The sequence below is a fragment of the Fopius arisanus genome, unplaced genomic scaffold (assembly GCF_000806365.1).
Source record: "Fopius arisanus strain USDA-PBARC FA_bdor unplaced genomic scaffold, ASM80636v1 scaffold00010, whole genome shotgun sequence".
NCBI classification, from domain to species: domain Eukaryota; kingdom Metazoa; phylum Arthropoda; class Insecta; order Hymenoptera; family Braconidae; genus Fopius; species Fopius arisanus.
In genome coordinates, this window is record NW_011887749.1 from 344,016 (window position 1) to 361,001 (window position 16,986).

Genomic DNA, 16,986 nt, shown 5'->3' on the forward strand with positions numbered 1-16,986 from the left:
AAGACCTCGACAGAAAATAAAACACTCATCGTATCTCAAATATTCTCTTTGATAATTAAATCATTAACTCTGGATTTTATTAACCCGTCGCCTAAACTTTGTGGCTATCTTATCCTGAAACTTCCATAAGTAATTATTTGAATCTTAAAATGCTAAAATAAAATTCCTCCTTCACCCGTTTTTTACACCCACATCCCTTTTTTAAAAAAAAGGATGTGACGTTTTTCCTCAGCTTTTTTCGGCGCATATCTACGCTATGCATGTAATTGGATGTTTTTTTTCAAATTGAAAGTTTGAAAACTATATGAAATAAATAAAATACTTAAAGAATAGTATATAGTATATATAAATATAATATAATGTTACATTATTAGTATAAGGGGTGTGAAACACCCTTTAGTCATTTATCTCTCTTTATGGAACCCGAAACATGTAATTAGTTATTAATTCATATAATAAATTGAGAGGAGGATCTCACAGTAAACGATGCCTCGATGATGATGCCTCGAATAAAAACAGAGAAATTTCTTTGAAGACAATATTTCTGTCGAAAGAACAAATATATTTCTGCAGATGAATTTCTCCAAATGAATTATTTCAGACGAGATGTTTATGCGGGTGGCAGAAATACTGATACGTCGATATCTCAATCACGATAACGTCCAAGGGACACCGGAAAGCACAAGTTGAAATGGGATGGAGCGACATTTGATCATCTAGTGACTGCTTATTGTAATGAACGTACTACTGCAATTGCAGCCCCCATACATGCAGAGAATAACCCCGGATGCGTTACGTGCATCAGACATTTGATGATGCATAGTTGCTGTTGACATGTCGGGATGTCAGAATCGTATGGCCTCTCCTGAAGCATCCCCAGTACACCCCCCACAAGGGTGCCATTATACACAAGCCAACCCCGATTTCCGACAATAACCAATGTTATAATCTCCCCACAATCGCCTTTCATGCCTGACAGCTTTATTTTTTCCAAACGTCCATTCCAGTCGTCAGGTCAAACATTTTTCATTATGATTGTTGCTGTGTTAAACTATTTACTCAGCACTTATAGATTCTATTTTTACAGTGAAGAGTACAAAAATGGTAATTAAATTATGAATTTCTGTTTCAGATTTTCCGTTTTGAACTTGAGACAGAAATTTTTTAAATTACCATAATTCTCAAAAAAAACATGCAATCATTGGACGACAAGTTGATATTGACTTTTTTTTTAATTGTTGAAAAAGGAATTGTTGAATAAATATTTATATGTCACTATGTCTGTACTAGATGGGATTTCAATTGACATCGATGAGGGCTTATCGAAGTCTATATATTCATAGAAAAAGTGATGAAATTTTGTTAAACCTTTATAGAGAGAGAATGAAAAAAAAAAGATTGATTGGAACGAGTACAACATTCCATGTAGGAGCAAAAATCGAATACACTGCAGCTCGCGAATGCTTTTTTTCCAGTTGAAAAATCATGAATTTGCGAAGATTTATAGAATATTTGTTGAAAATTTCCATTCAATATTTAGCAGATCGATTGGAATGCTTATTAGTGTAATTCCACTTTTTATCCCGGGCGTACAATTTTCACATTTATTTCCCATTGAATTCCTCAAATTCCTCACATGATGGAGTAAATTACTAAAAAATGTTTTTTATTATAGATCGAGGAGAGACTCTTCAGCAAAATAACTCGTTCATTCTCCCTCCAACACATAACATCGCATATTGAAAATTAAAAACGCAAATTAGTATCGGCTATTAACGGTTATTGGTTATTAATTAATGAAATTCGCGTGGTTTGTATATTGTTTTTTAAAATTACGCGATGATTCGATAGAATTTAATAAACATATCTGAATATAAGGGACTCATTCGGTCCTTTTGTCTTTATTTCAGTACTAGTGCAATAATTTCTAGAAAGAATTTCCTCTCGCACTGAGAAAAAAAAGTCTGCCATGAACAATAATTACTATATGTAAATTAAATGAAATATTTGCTATTAGGTAGCAGTCCTTGGAGCTAATTAAATCGTTGATTGCGCTTATTACCTCGGGATTCCACGAGGAGCCAACTAAATCCTTATATATTTATTATTATATATATATTTCTATAAGTGTATTATATTTGATTAGACTTCGCTCGTCGCTCTCTTCAATGTTGAAAAATTTCTTTAGTAAATTCCCTTCAAATATATTTCATGAATATATCAGATAAATGACGAAGATATATTGTTGTAATTTATAGAATCAAAGGAAAATAAATAGAACAGATTGTGTAGAGCAATCAATAAATAATTTTTTATAAGATAAAGTTCAAAAATATATAGTAATTATATAACAATTATATTATATTTAATGAATATACCTGCACATATATATTCCGGACATATCTGACATATAGAAATAAATATCTTCAAATGTAAAGATATAATATATTTGAATATATTATAACAAATATATTTGCGTCTAAAAATTGAAAATTTGACATACATACAATTTTCCCTGCGGAGTGACTCACAATCAGCAGAAGATAAGATTAGAATCGAGTCTCGATATTTTTCCTTGTGATATCAGTGTCTCCGTCGAATGCATCAGCGATGGGAAGTTCAAACTCGAAGAAAGTCGATATTACTCGTGAAATTCTGGAGGAGTACGCTCAGCTCACGTACTTGAATAAAGCCGAAATACTTCAGTGAGTATCCCACGTGGATTTATGGTGAAAAATACTGGTGTATCGGTGGGAAAAGAACGAAAAAAAAAAAAAAAATTGAAGAGGATAGGGAGAGGCTTCGCCTTTCAGTTGCATTAGTGAGAATTGTTTGCGCTGAGTTGCTAAAACAACCACATTCGTTTCTTTTTACAGTATTTTTAGGCTCTTCAAGTCCCTGGCCCCACGTGAACTCGCTGAAAACTTCCACCACCGATTGCCAACTCAGGATATTCTCAAAGTCCTTCCACAGCTTCGAGTAAGTTCTCTAGCTTCTATTTGGACAGTCGTCGGTGTTAAGCATGTGACATTTCGCAGCTCAAGTCCTTTTATCAATTGACCATTTTTTAATAATAATATTTTCGAGCAAAGTGATAATTGTTCTTCCATTATATTCCATTCATTAGTGAAATCACTGTGTCACTCTCAATTAAACTCATCAGCAATCATCTTTAACCACTTTGACACACTTTAAAATTAATAATCATTATTTCATTATTATTGATATTTGTCGTCTAATAAATTATATCGACATATATAGTTATGAATTATCTCCTGATTTTCATAGTATACCACCGAAATTATCATTTAATAATCTAATCAAAGTCAATTGAAGGAGAATATTAATTGAATTGCAGTGGAAAAATCAATATATTAATTGAATTCTCATTAATATGGACGACAATAATAATTACTCAGCAATAATTACAGACTAGAAGAAAAATTCTAATTAGTCCGAACGAGTCGGCAAGAACAAAACGAGTTAGAGTGCATTCGGCAGCAATAGTATAATAATGTAATATAATTATATAGTTGTTTTCATGGTACGGAACGAACATGTTTTTTAAAAAAATATTCAGTAAATAGAAGATGAAGCGTTGGTACGGTATGTTGAAGCTCTCTGTTTCAGTACAATCCATTTCGCGAGTCGATACTTCAAGTTTTCTCATCCAAAAAGGATGGAAGGATGAGTTTCGAGGATTTATTGGATTTGTGCTCAGGAATGTCGGATAAATGCCCGGAGGATGTTCGTGCTGCTTGGGCATTTCAAATACTCGGTATTGTTTTGAATCTTCTAACAGCACATCTGCTTACATGTCTGAATATTATTAACCAAAATATTACGTCGAAGTATTTCCAATAAAAAATATTCCATCGCGATATTATAACTAATAAATATTATTCGCAGGGACACTACATTTGAAATATCACAAAAAATTAAATTCAAAGTTGATTGTAATATATCTAAATGAAATATTTCCCAATATTTTAAAATATTTTGTGCATTATCATTATTGATTGTTATCATGTATTATTATTCATAATAATTAATATAGAAGACCATTGAATCCGATGATTCCTTAAAAATGCGGAAATTATAATGAAAAAACAAGAAAAAATCAAATGCAATAGAAAAAACTTTCCAAAACATAATATTATAAAAATTGTAACTGAGAGACAGTTTTCTTGCGGAATTATATCTTAAATATATCCAGCTTATATTTTGAATATATCTTCGGTGAGATATATGTACATCTACAGAGATATATCAAAAATTCCATGGGTATGTGGGGCAAAATTTGGAGAAAAAAATGAAAAGACCTGTAATGACAGAATAACATTATTAATTTCAGATTTCGATGGGGACAATCAGCTGTCAATTGACGACTTGATCGAACTGGTGGAGAGAATAACCGGTTTGGACCACAATGGCCATATCCGAATTGATCGGTCTAGCGCGGAATTTGTGGCTCAAGTGGTATTTTATCAATTTATCAGTGACGAGATTTACAGCCCAAGTTCAAACAATTGGTATTTACCAACAAGGATAGCCCTCAAAAAGTTTGGCCATCCCTCGGAGCCCAAGCCCCCTTTCTTCACCCATCGTACACACACATTCAATATATATTGAAGTTATTACGGCTTATGGCCTCTGCGGGAACAATAATGCCATTGTCTTAAACAGCGTAATGGCTTCATGCTTGTGTTTCCGTCATGGTAACCCCGACTTGGCTATAAGGCACTTGTTCACCAACCATTTTGGTACTCTCGTTCAAACGGCATTGAACTCCACTTGCATTTCGTCTCCAATATCCATTCCTCTCTATTGTACTGTTGTTCAATTTTCCATTGACCAACTTTTGATATATTATTACGTCCCCAGGTACTCGAGGAATTGGATCTCGATCGGACTGGAAGCGTCGGACTTCAGGAATTTGTTCACATGGTTGTTAGGATGCCAGAATTCGGACAAACCTTCAGACTCAATGCTTGAGGATTGTTCAGTATACGTCGGCACTATTCACCGCATACGGTTGTAAATTCAGTGAAATTTCAGTTGCAAACCCTCACCGGGAATATATATATACTAATTAAATTATATGAGGTATATATCTGACACACTGGATTTTTGGCAAATATATGTGCGTGCTATTAATATATATTTCGGAGATATTGTTTTCTATGGAGGAAATCATCCGTATTTTTAGTTACATGAGCTTCAATTCCATTTCAATGACGAATTCGTTTTACTATTTATCTTAAATATTTTTTTATTTTTCCTTCGTATCGAGTAATAATTGAATAATAATTGATTTTTCCATAAAAACTTGAATTTCTGTGTTCATTATGTAAATTTAACATCAAATTCAATTCAATAGACCACAAGCTCTTTTATTTATTTGCTTTAAGCTGCATGATTTATTTCGTAATTTTTACTGAATAAACCGGCAAATTAATAGTCCGCGCATTTTTTTTTAAGACTATGAATGAATGAATATTGAATATTTTCCCCTCAAAACTCCCGAAAGATTCTCCTAACCGTGTATTTAGAATCATTAATACTTCAGTGCAGTGAACCATAAAATTGAATGTTAAAGACTTGATGATAAAATAATCCTTCAAAAGAGCGACAAAGCTCTCATGAAAGTTTCAGAAGTCGTATCGAGTAAAGAGTGCGGATTCGGCTTTTCCAGATTTTATATTTTACATTTTGATAATAACCGAAAGCTTTTACAGGCTTTCACGTAATCCAACGGAATATTTTATTTCCAATTGCTCGCTATGCATATTCAAAATTTATACGCTGTGCAAGGAAAACGATTGTGAATCCCCGAATTTCGTCGTTGTGGTAGAGACGGAAGTTTGATAGTACGACCATACGTACGAGGTAACACCAATGGATTTTTATATTTAACATGAGTCACCGGATATTTTATGAAGTATGATTTCGTCGGGTTATCGGTGTCGTATGTTTTGAAATAGCTCAAGGGATGGCTCGTGTTTTCCATAATTTTGTATTGCTCTCGATGCAATTGGACAATCTGAAACAAGCAGATAACTGCATTCATTTCCTCTTGCTATCATTCTTTTTTCCAATGAATCATCGAATCGCTTCTGAATCAAAAGTGATTTGTATCATTCATCTTATTATTATAACACAAACATTTTGTAATTATTGCATTTTTTAATTTGATCGTCAATACAATCGATTCTCGGAACGGGAATAGAAATTTTGTACAGATCTCATATGTATATCTGATGACGTCATCGCGTTAGTGATAACTTTATCGGAATTTAGTCGACATTTTGGTATTTTGATATTCAATTAGAGCTGTGACTATTTGGAAATTCAAGTTTAAATGATTCATTTTGAAAACTGTCATGATTTTTACATTTTCCTTCCCTCGGATGAAATACCTTATAAAAATTATCAACTTCTTTTGCTTTGGCATAATCGTAATTAGATATTCTCAATGAAGACGGAAGAAATGGTGTGTTGTACTCCAGGACTTTGCTAACACCATTCGGTAAGCCATCACGAGTCGGGCCAATACTTCCCAAAAACTTCTCCTCGAAAGCTATCGACGCAGCCTGCATTTTCTTTTGGGAAACTTCCGTAAATTTACATGCGAGTAGTGCGAGGAATTTTTGCGAATTGAGAAAACGAGGATCAACGCACGGTTTTCATTTATTTTATTCAATTACGAAACATATGGAGGAATGCACATTTCACACTGGGATTTTTCGAGAAATGAAAGATCTGTCTGGCAAAATTTTATATAAATTAATGAGTAAATTGCAGGCGTCATGAGAATTTTGTGCAAAAACAAAAATAATTACGTAAAATGAGGATGGACCATCTGTCGAATGCAATCTTTTGTTTAAATTTGATCTTGTTAGCCTAAAAGATATTAAAGCTTGGGATCAAACGATAATGGAAAAAAAGAGGAAAAATTATTGAAGGGCGTTAAATCGCGATAATAATGGGAAGGCATCTACCAAGTTCGTCTCACTGTCACTCAATCCAGTGGAGAGTAATTGTAAACTGGGTATTTTTATTTTTCTTTTTGTAAACTTGTTAGATCCCTTTCGATCATTATCGCGATTGAGCGCCCTTCCATAATTTTTCCTCTTTTTTCATTATCTTTTTATAGCCATTCGAGTGGTGCCTGCAACACAAATTTGATCCCAAATTTTGATATATTTTAGGCTAACCAGATAGAATTGGAACAAATGATCACGTTCGATAGATAGTTCATGCGGCCCTCAGATTAAAAATTCAATGATCGTTTCGAGAGCTTTACAATCACAGTTATTTATCGAAGAAGTTGAGCTGTGAGGCGTGTTGTGGGTAATTTATGTGAGATCTATGAAGCTGTCGATTTTATGATTCTTCGAATCGTCGAGTTTGCGTTTGAGGGATGTCTTCTTTGGCGATTGTGACTTTTTGGCTTGTCTTGACACTGGAAATTGCTCAACCTTCATGTACCCACCAAGACCATCGGGGATGTAACGATCGTCAGGCTTTGGAAGTCGTGTCTGGAATAGTCAAACACTTTCTTCTCAAAATCAATTTGTTTTTAAAATTCATCGATACTTATTAATTAAAGAGCCGTAACTTACCGTTGCAGTTGCAGCCAGTCGAGTTTTTTTCTTCAGAATCGAATCCGATGAGAGAGCCTTATTTCGTGAATTACTAGAATGATCTCTTGCTGATGTGACCTTGAAAGAATGCATGTGCGCCAGGGGATCGTTCTCCTCGTCGTTAAGATCAGCATCTGGTTTCTGTCAATGCGAAATCAATTGTTGAGGGTATAATTTTTTTAATCCCTTTCTTGTAATTAATGAAAAGATAAATTTTTTTATCGTAGACAATAAAAAGAAATGGAACATCTATTAATTATCGACTGTAAGTCGAAATAATTCTGTTGGAGGGAAAAATAAAATCAAGAATTCGCTGCTGATATGAATTCTGTAAATCAGAATGTTGAGATTGTTTTTAGAATTACCACTTTTGTTAAGTTATTCAGCTTTTGACGTTTCACAGAAGGAAATTGTGATCGAAAATCAAAGGATTCTTCTTTCACTTCATCATCCTCTCTTTTAGTTTCTGGATTTTTCTCCACCTGATCCCGCAATCGCCTATTCTGAGCCTCGAGGGCATCATTATCAATCTCTAGTTTTCTGAAAAATTGATCAATTCGTTGATTTATAAATAACTTGGCATTATTGGTAATAGTAGACCAGTAGGGCCTCACGTTTTTACTTCTTCCATCTTGTTTTTTTCCTGTAATAACTTTTTCAACTCATTTCTCATGTCTTTCATCAGGTCTCGTAACTCTCTACGACGATGCTGTTCTGCCTCTAGTTGTCTGTAACAATTTAATGACATTGATAGAACAATTCAACTGTGAAATCTACAGAATCATCTTTTAGGTACATTTATAACAAAAACTGCAAAACTACAAGATATAAGACTTCATATCGTCGTCTTATCAGCAGAGATACTTAAGTGAAAAATGATAAAGATAAAAAAATGATAAAGATAAAAAAATTTCACAGACCTTTTTAAAACAGAAACATAAACGCTGAGCTTGGAAACATCCTGAGTGCAAGCTATGAGCTCCTCAGTAGCAGCAGCAGGAGACGTCAGAAGTTTCTGGATTCTGAAAAACCAAAAATTACACAAAATAATAATGATAATAAAAATAATAATGATAAATAATTCTCTCAAATAAATACACATTTGCAAAGAAATAATGATTCCTCGTTCTCGCAAAAATAATTGTTTGTTCTTTCAAGTCATGATTCACAGAATTATGCCTCTTTATGACTACTATACTGAAATGATTTCCTACGCCTGATATTCGTCGATCTTCGACTTGAGACTCTGGAATTTAGCTTCAATGATATTCTTCTCATCAGCCGCAGTCTTCAGATATCTGGCCTGCTCTTGGAGAGCAAAGATTGCAGACTCCTTCTTGGCGAGTTCACTCTCGCACTTGAGGACCTCTGCACGCAGCAGATCTCTCTGTTTCTTCATTTCGGTATACTTTCTGTTAGCCTCCTTGATCGAAGTTTCTTTCAGGTCCAACTGGAACTGCATATTGTCTACCCGATGCTGCAGGGAAGCTGCATCCTCTTTGATCGACTCATTGGCATTGAAATTGAAGTATAACCGGAAGATCTTACTGCTGGACAGTTTCTCACGACACTGAGGACAATTCTTCGATCTGGATGGAATCGGGGCACACGTTAGAAAAAATATCTTAATTTGGAAAATCTGGGATTGTCAAGTTTGATTGGCGAGTTTATTACATAACGCGTGAAATTCTACTCAAAAAGAACTAGACTTTTTATAGACGATAGATCACAATTTTCCAGTAGTAATATTAAAATTTTTATAAATAATCTCTTTCCCAATAAGAACGAAGGCAAATCGAGAGCTTCAACTTCCTTTACTGCCAAAACTTTTCTCAATTATCGACTTGATAAAATGTCGAATCTTTTTCTCGTAATATTTAATCGAAATGATTAACCTACTAAAATCAGAAATCCTAAAAATAAATACAAGAACATCTATGTACGTCGCGTTTCATTTCAGGTTCTGGAAAAATCAATCGATAATCAATTGATTACTCATAAAACTCGACTTTGAATAAGTACTCGAATGCAAAATAATTGGATAACAAGACGACTACTTAGACGAAAAAATCTCAAAATTTAATATATGGAAGTTAATTACCTCTCAAGCCACTGTGACAAACAGGGCATATGAAAGACATGTCCACAAATAGTTGAGAAAATATCGTCATTCCGGTCCAGAAGGGAAATGCAAATAGCACAAGATGAACTCTGCATCTTATCCTCGAGAGTAATTCACTTTAATCATCTGACGTTTCTCTAATTAATCTGATTCGATTGAAATCTCGAATGACAACAACTCATGGAGATCTAGGCTAGTGAGGTTATGAATAGAACTGTGTTTGCTATTTAAACGAAGGGCCAACGGATAATGGAAGGTTTAAACGAAATATTCCCATTGGTCCCTGGATTTTCTCTGGGCGAATGGGCCAATCAGACGAGGTTTCACACTGTGATATTCTTATTCATTCATGGAATGTCGAGTTTTGTTACGTAGTGTGATTGTTGATAACAGTAGTCGCATTTTTAATGCAACTATCGAATGATTGGTATTGGTTTGATGAAATCATTCAAGTTCATGTACGTGGCAGCCAGTATTTGTGTTTCTCTCCTGGAGAGAAGAGACGGTGAGATGATTTGAGGAATTATTGCCGATATCTTTTCATTTTTTATGTTCTTTGCAAAGTTCTGAGAATTGATTGATAAAGTTGATGTGCAGAAATTCAGCGTTTTGAAGTTTTCTTGTTAATCAATGTCTCACAAACTTTTAACATCATAGAAGAATTCTCGTACGTTCTGAGTTCCTTTACAAAAATTCACAAAACTTCAAATATAATTTCAGGTATAGAATAACGCGGTATTTTAATGAAAAAAAATGACAGAACTAGTGGTGGACGCACTGCCATCGCAGACAAATAACTCGGAAACTCTTCAACAGCTGAAGATTGATTTGGAAGTGTTGAAAAACGTGGAGAAAGACTTGGAGAATCACGAGAAATTGACTCTCCTCTTTTTAATTCTGGAGGACTACAACTGTTTTCAACAAGTTTACGAGGCATTTTGTGTGCTGAATGTGGAGAACATTTTGTCGAATTTTGCGGGAAGCATCCGCGAATGGCAGATGAAACTCTTCGAGGCTCTTTGCATCACGAAAGCAAAAAGGGAGATCAGATTCTTAGGGCTCAGCTATGACGAATTGGAGCGAATATTTGTGCCTGCTGCGGTACACCTGGAACCACCGAATTCGGGGAGAACTCAGGTTCATATCGGAGCAAAACTCCTATTTTATCTTTTTGACAAGGACCTGGGTGAGAAGGAGAGGATAAAGCTCCTGGGGAAGGTTTACGAGCAAATTAGACCCCCCGAGGAGCTCAAGAATAACGATCCTATGGAAATTCATGCCCTTTACTGGATCCAACAAAGATATATTGCATTAACATCAGGTGAGCCCTTTCGAATTACTTTTTATCTATTCTCTTTACTTATTTACTTCAAGTCGTTAATGTAATTGCAAAAATTAGTTTAGACATTTCCCGAATTTTTCCACATTACTCGATCAAATGTTTTGAACAAATTAACGATTACTTCAACCGATGATGCGATTCAATTTACTTTTTCAATCTTAATATCTATGCATAACTTAAATCTAATCACTTCGCAAAAAATGATCATCTTAGTAACTCTCCAATGAATCACAAAAAATATAAGAAAATCTTTGTGTTATTGTCATGGATTCGATAATTTTTTTCGATAGAAATTATTGGATTTGAATTGTTTTATATTTGATCGATAAATTTTTATGAATATTTTCATTTTATTTACAGATGGTCGGGGAAACTTGGAAAACCTTCTGAAGCCACTGAAGGCGATGGGACTCTCAGAGCACACGAGGTACTTGGACCTGCAAAAATACTCCTCAAAAGCCGGATTAAAAATTCCCTCTCTCCCAAAACCCCTTGAAAAAGTGCCTTCGCTCCCCACAATTCCTCAGGCTTCCAATTTGATCCAATCAGCGTACGTGGTAGTCCTCAATGTTATTAGTATCCCCAACACCCTCTACGAGGACAGAACCAGCAGCAACGTTGACGTAGCTAGATTGGAAGAGACTTTCAAAGGGTTACGGTACACAGTCAAGGTATACGGCGACCCCACGATCCACAGGATAAAAGAAATATTCACCGATCTGAAGAGTAATTTCGATCGTGAGAAACACGACGCCCTAATCGTCTGCATTCTCAGCCACGGGGTCGAGGGGCATTTTGTGTCTCACGACAACGTCGATGTGCCCCTGTCATCAATCGAGAAATTCATGTGCACACCGAGGCTCAGGCATCTGCCAAAAATTCTGATGATCCAGGCTTGTCAGGGCAACAAGATTGGACACGTCATCAAGAATGATGTCGTAACAGATAGTCCCAGGGAGGCTGACAACACCATCAACAGGATTTCCAGCATCAACACTGTGGATCACGATCTGTTCCTACAATTTTCAGCAACGATGAGGGAGTTCAAAGCCCTCAGGCACGTAACGGAGGGGTCTTGGTTCATAAATGCTGTTTGTGATGTCTTGGCTGAGCCCAGGGGACAGGAATCTTCTCTGTCTATCCTCCAGTGGACGCAGAAGGTTAATCAACTTGTCAAGAAGAACAAGGGACAACTGCGCCAGGGCGTGTTCGTTTCACAACTCCCTGAGGTCTTGCTGAGGTTCGATGAGGACTTCTTTTTTCCGACGTATCGCAAAGATTAGATGAGCAAGTGGAGCTCTCATATAGCTAATTTTTTAGATCTATATTTCGTGAAAAAATTATACTATTTTCATAAATTTAACATTATTCAAATTGGGAAAATATTTGGAAAATGAGACAAGATTAGTAAACTTTCACTGCACCAAGCGGGGGATCACATAATTATAGATTATCAGGATGACTTCCAGGGATGACGACAAGAGACTTTTTTTAGAATTGAGACCTGTTTTTGTTCCGAAAATGTCGGAAAAATTCAGAAATTTTTCTCGTTCATGAGATGCTTTGATTATGTATCGGGCAATTCTCCATTTTATACTTTAACGAATGCCTTGAAAACCTGAAGGGAAGGCCTTTTCGAGGCTGATACGCAATCTTTTTCATTTATTGTAAGGAAATGATTTAGTTTCCATGATTTAGTTTCCATTCATTTCCAATTTCAAGATTTTTATTTCTTTATTATTGATTTTATCATCACTTCATCCATTTAATTTTCTCAGCATGATTTAGAAAAATTTTATGCATTTTGTGATTTTCGATTATTGCGAGACGAACATATCTGGAGATTTTTTATCGATAAATAATACATTTTTTAAGATTGCGATGTATGTAAAACGTATATATGGAAAAAGAAGAAAATAAAGTAGGACTATTTGAGAGTAAAGAGTCACGTCGTGAGCAATAGTTTTATTATTCACTTGTTCATGGAAGAAGTTGAGAAAATTAGAAGATTTTTTCGTGCAGTTTATCATCGAATTTCGATGACGAATCTCATTTAAGGCCCAGGGGACTAACGAACATTTTCAAGGGTCTGCACTATCCACGAGTGACTACCGATAGCTTTCGCCTCTGTTGAAAAATTTTTTGAGTTAACACGTTCGTTCCATTGACGAACGATTTATTGAAACGGAAAATTATAAATTTCTTTGGCTCCTAGAGGTGGACATTAAGATACTTTGCTCTTCACTGTCATGTGGACAGTCAGATTGTAGAGATGTGAAAACTTGTGGACGATGAAGTATACCACTCCGAGGTACAAACTTATTGCTATCGTGAGGAATAGATCGAATATTGCTGGCTTGACACTGCAAAAAAATATTAAACCATAAGTTGAATATCGATTGATGTCTTCGATGTCAATCGATTTATCTTCATCAATCAATAAAGATTAATGCAGAGCAAATTATGCAATTCAAATGTTAATCGAAAAATGAAGAAGTAATTTTTTGAGAATACCTGTACACATTCATGTTTGTCTTCGAAATATCGTAGAAGACAAACTCTGGATCTCTCTTGTCGGGAGTGTGGAATGTCGTTCTGACGTCTATCAGATATCGTGACATTATTTCTTGAAGAGAATTAACTAAGGGATTATTTTTATCGGCTAGAAGTGGCACTGATCTCGATTGAGATGTTAAGTAATTCATCCAGACACTTAATGATTCTTTTGAAACTTCCTGAAATAGGAAAGAGGAATACATCAATAGAGAGAATGTAATTATGAATTCATTTACTTAAGCTGTGGCAGAACAGGATAAATTGATATTATCCGTCTTTTGCAGTCCTTGAATATATTTGATACTGAGAGGCTCTACGAGAAAATGTCAAGAGAAATTTGTTGATAAAAATCATCAGTTTTTCATCTCCTAAAATTCACCAAATTCTAAGGCAAAAAATATTGTGATAATTACCACAGGAGGTGAGAAAATCCAGGTAGAATTAACTCCATACAAATGCCTAGCCAAAGCCTCAGCAACGATGGAAGTATGTCTGTGAAGTCTTTCAGTCTGTCCCTCTCTGGTCACATCAAGGATTGACGCTCGTCCTGGATCGTCATGACTCTTCAAGCTCGATAAAGTAGCTGCTGGGAGTCTCCTTATGCTGTACCTCTCATGCTCCCAAGCAAGACTTTCCTCAGCAAGATTTATCTTCTTGTGGATGCCCTCGACTTTCGTTTCTCCAACAACCTGGGCCACAGAGCTCAATTCTTTATAGAATAAACTGCCGAATGAATTCTCCTTCGGAGGTTTGGACACGTGGAGATAGAGGTCATCAGATTTAGCTACAGAGTCCAGGCAAATAACGTACGAAGCGTCCTGCAAATAATTCAGAGAATTTGATCAAATGATTTCCCCTTTCTCTTCATTAATGGAAAATGCATGGCCTTGTAAGATTGCTGTAAGAAAAAAAAGTTATTAGACTTTTTTGCAGAGAATCGTTTTTTTTCTAAAAACACCTGTTAGGTAAGATAAATGTAAATATAGGGCAGTTCATTTTGCATGACTCTGTGGATTTTCCAATTGAAGGAGTTGAATCCATTTTTTTGTGGTGATTACATGCCTGGATTACGGAGCCCTCAACTCCATCGAACTGATCTTCAAGCCACTTTTTACTTCCCTGGTAATTTAATTTACCAGCACCACTCAGGAGAAACACAATATTATACTTGGCTCGTGATTTATTGATCGAGTAGAGAGCTGAGAATAATCTGGCTAATTCCAGGAGCATTGAGACACCTGATGCATTGCTTTCTGCTCCGAAGGATAATTCCTGTAGAGAATACATTATGATAAAATTTTCAGCTCGAAATTTTAGTCAAGTGTAGTAGTCAACTGGTTTGAATTAAATTAGAAGTTCATTAGAGAAAATTTTACCGTGGCAACTGAACTACTGTCATAATGAGCAACTATTGCAACAGTTGGTAATTTTTCTTCGACTCCAGCTCCAGCCAATTTCCCTTGAACAGTTGCAATTTTAACGTCAGCCTTTGGCGTTGGTTGACCAGCTGCCACAATCACTTGATATCCACTCGCAGATATGGAATTAACAAGGTTTTGCAATTCGGTATTGGCTTTAGCATCCGTTATCAAGCCGTGTTCGAGATCATTGAGAATTGTCTGGAGATCAGAGTTCCAGGGGGAGAAGTACACTGGAATCGTTGTCTCTCCACTGGACTCCATTGATGCTTCCAGAGACAGGATGTGCTATAGATCAGTGCATTTATTTTAATCTTTATTAATGGGAAATTAATTAATTTAAGCCCTGTGTATATTAATATTTGTAAGAATTTATTTGAGTCGGGTAAATTAATTTGGCAAATGAGAAATAAGGAAGTACCTCGTGTTCTTCTGGAGTCAGACTCTTCATGTCTTGTGGCAACATTAGGATGAGGGCACCAGCTTTACTCTTGATTGTGTAAAAAACGTCAGGTGTGAGGTCAGACAGTCTGGCGATGACACAGTGCCTGGAAGTCTGCCAGCTATTGAGGGTTCTGGCTTCCAGCTGTATTGAGGCACTTCTGCATCCTGAAATTTCCAGAGAATTCTTCATTTTTTCATTCGGAGGAAAGTATTACAATCCTTCAATTTTCAGTTTCCAACTTGTTGTATTAAATTGAAATAAAATAATAACAATTATTACCAATGACAATTGAATGCTCGTCTATACAAATTCACTTCAAAACTTCCCTTATTTATTTTATGCTCGACAATTTTTTTTGGTATCTAAACAATTCTAGAATCTTGCCGGAACTCTAATGTAGAATTCCTAAAATTTGAAAAGTCTAATTGCAGAAATGTTTAATTACAAATGCAGACTAATTTTACAACGAACAAATTACTGAAGTAGGAAAATATGTCAACGATTTGAATTTTTTCCAGTCAATTGTTCAGTGGAATATTCATGTCAAGACTCGACCGAAGAAGCCATAGAATTCTCACGCTTTTCTAGTGCAGAAATGTAGAAAATGTAATTAGTGTGTCAATTTTTCAAAAGATAATAAAGACACGGTAGATAATAGTATACATTTTCTCTCATTGTAACTGTTTTATAATTGAAAATTCCAAAATAATTCTCTAAGCACCCCCTAAAATTCCTCTAGAATTTTTTTGAACATGTTTCACTGTCTAAAAGCTTTGATATCTCTGGATTAAACGATCCGATTTGGATGAATGAGATCTTATTTTGAAGATTGAGAAGTGTTCTTGAAGTTGGAAACCGGTGAAGGAATTTGACTCTGTAATTCTCAAGTTATGGGCCAACGAAAACAGCTCATTTAAGTTTTCATGAGATTTCATTAGATTTCATGAGATAAAAATTGAATAAAGTACAACATACCGTGAGCTACTCCATGGAGGTCATACTGATGCATTCTGTAGACTGGTAATTCATGGGATGCAGTCACGGGATTCATTGGTGACACAACGATAAATATTGGGAGAACTATGAGCAGGTAGTAAGGTAGATAACCTCGACAGAGCTCCGCAAATCCATCGCAATCCTCTAGCCACATTATTCCGCTTGAATTAAACCCGAGCAATTGCAGTTCAACCGACGATGGATTGTCGATTTTTTTCTGGAAAATTTCTTGAATTTCACTGGAAAAATCCGAGATTAGTAATTTATTAAGTCTTCGTTTTCCATGGACGAGGGAATCGGACGATCTGGCCTACTGCCAGCATGAGCCACTAATGTCGTAATTTAATTAACGAAGAAATGGTACTTACCATCCGAGTAAAAACCAACACCTATTACAAAATGCACCAATTTTTGAAAATATGTGTTTCTTCCATACAATTGATTTTTTAAAAAGTATTTAT

At 35.4% G+C, this 16,986-nt stretch overlaps 5 protein-coding genes across 6 annotated transcripts; 2 read left to right on the forward strand and 3 right to left on the reverse strand.

Annotated features, from left to right (window-relative positions):
- Positions 1–2,594: 2,594 nt before the first annotated feature.
- LOC105274218 (calcium and integrin-binding protein 1) lies at positions 2,595–5,161 on the forward strand. Of its 2 annotated transcripts, none has more exons than XM_011317141.1 (5): positions 2,595–2,705; positions 2,877–2,979; positions 3,631–3,778; positions 4,355–4,532; positions 4,885–5,161. In XM_011317141.1, the coding sequence occupies exons 1-5, from the start codon at positions 2,611–2,613 to the stop codon at positions 5,039–5,041; spliced, it is 681 nt and encodes a 226-aa protein (XP_011315443.1). In that variant the 5' UTR covers positions 2,595–2,610; the 3' UTR covers positions 5,042–5,161. The 2 variants fall into 2 exon arrangements, with proteins under 2 accessions (XP_011315443.1, XP_011315444.1); XM_011317142.1 differs by having other exon boundaries at positions 4,355–4,479.
- A 94-nt stretch (positions 5,162–5,255) lies between these two features.
- On the reverse strand, positions 5,256–6,612 carry LOC105274220 (uncharacterized). The gene is made up of 2 exons (XM_011317143.1): positions 6,420–6,612; positions 5,256–6,043 (listed from the first exon to the last, which is right to left on the reverse strand). The coding sequence occupies exons 1-2, from the start codon at positions 6,597–6,599 to the stop codon at positions 5,792–5,794; spliced, it is 432 nt and encodes a 143-aa protein (XP_011315445.1). The 5' UTR covers positions 6,600–6,612; the 3' UTR covers positions 5,256–5,791.
- Positions 6,613–6,678: 66 nt separating this feature from the next.
- nopo (no poles) lies at positions 6,679–10,014 on the reverse strand. The gene is made up of 7 exons (XM_011317144.1): positions 9,748–10,014; positions 8,861–9,235; positions 8,567–8,668; positions 8,261–8,374; positions 8,012–8,186; positions 7,626–7,787; positions 6,679–7,541 (listed from the first exon to the last, which is right to left on the reverse strand). The coding sequence occupies exons 1-7, from the start codon at positions 9,861–9,863 to the stop codon at positions 7,359–7,361; spliced, it is 1,227 nt and encodes a 408-aa protein (XP_011315446.1). The 5' UTR covers positions 9,864–10,014; the 3' UTR covers positions 6,679–7,358.
- Positions 10,015–10,125: 111 nt separating this feature from the next.
- Positions 10,126–13,052, forward strand: LOC105274222 (caspase-8-like). The gene is made up of 3 exons (XM_011317146.1): positions 10,126–10,273; positions 10,489–11,089; positions 11,471–13,052. Exons 2-3 carry the CDS (start codon positions 10,522–10,524, stop codon positions 12,391–12,393), a joined length of 1,491 nt encoding a protein of 496 aa, XP_011315448.1. The 5' UTR covers positions 10,126–10,273; positions 10,489–10,521; the 3' UTR covers positions 12,394–13,052.
- Positions 13,053–13,155: 103 nt separating this feature from the next.
- LOC105274223 (nicalin) lies at positions 13,156–16,843 on the reverse strand. The gene is made up of 7 exons (XM_011317147.1): positions 16,505–16,843; positions 15,506–15,693; positions 15,043–15,372; positions 14,729–14,938; positions 14,080–14,484; positions 13,625–13,845; positions 13,156–13,473 (listed from the first exon to the last, which is right to left on the reverse strand). The coding sequence occupies exons 1-7, from the start codon at positions 16,677–16,679 to the stop codon at positions 13,335–13,337; spliced, it is 1,668 nt and encodes a 555-aa protein (XP_011315449.1). The 5' UTR covers positions 16,680–16,843; the 3' UTR covers positions 13,156–13,334.
- Between the last annotated feature and the right edge of the window lie 143 nt (positions 16,844–16,986).

Bases quoted from the DNA above. Each gene is read 5' to 3' on its own strand.
- LOC105274220 (XM_011317143.1), bottom strand. From the start codon at position 6,599: ATGCAGGCTGCGTCGATAGCTTTCGAGGAGAAGTTTTTGGGAAGTATT. The intron at 6,044-6,419 runs GTATTTCATCCG...TGCTTGTTTCAG, and splicing joins AAGTTGATAATTTTTATAAG to ATTGTCCAATTGCATCGAGA.
- LOC105274223 (XM_011317147.1), bottom strand. From the start codon at position 16,679: ATGTGGCTAGAGGATTGCGATGGATTTGCGGAGCTCTGTCGAGGTTAT. The intron at 15,694-16,504 runs GTATGTTGTACT...TGGAAATTTCAG, and splicing joins CCTCCATGGAGTAGCTCACG to GATGCAGAAGTGCCTCAATA. The intron at 13,474-13,624 runs GTATTCTCAAAA...ATTTTTTTGCAG, and splicing joins ACAAACATGAATGTGTACAG to TGTCAAGCCAGCAATATTCG.
- LOC105274222 (XM_011317146.1), top strand. From the start codon at position 10,522: ATGACAGAACTAGTGGTGGACGCACTGCCATCGCAGACAAATAACTCG. The intron at 11,090-11,470 runs GTGAGCCCTTTC...TTTTATTTACAG, and splicing joins ATATATTGCATTAACATCAG to ATGGTCGGGGAAACTTGGAA.
- nopo (XM_011317144.1), bottom strand. From the start codon at position 9,863: ATGCAGAGTTCATCTTGTGCTATTTGCATTTCCCTTCTGGACCGGAAT. The intron at 8,187-8,260 runs GTGAGGCCCTAC...TCAATTTTTCAG, and splicing joins AAGATGGAAGAAGTAAAAAC to AAAACTAGAGATTGATAATG. The intron at 7,788-8,011 runs GTAATTCTAAAA...TCGCATTGACAG, and splicing joins TGAATAACTTAACAAAAGTG to AAACCAGATGCTGATCTTAA.
- LOC105274218 (XM_011317141.1), top strand. From the start codon at position 2,611: ATGGGAAGTTCAAACTCGAAGAAAGTCGATATTACTCGTGAAATTCTG. The intron at 2,706-2,876 runs GTGAGTATCCCA...TTCTTTTTACAG, and splicing joins AATAAAGCCGAAATACTTCA to TATTTTTAGGCTCTTCAAGT. The intron at 3,779-4,354 runs GTATTGTTTTGA...TATTAATTTCAG, and splicing joins TTGGGCATTTCAAATACTCG to ATTTCGATGGGGACAATCAG.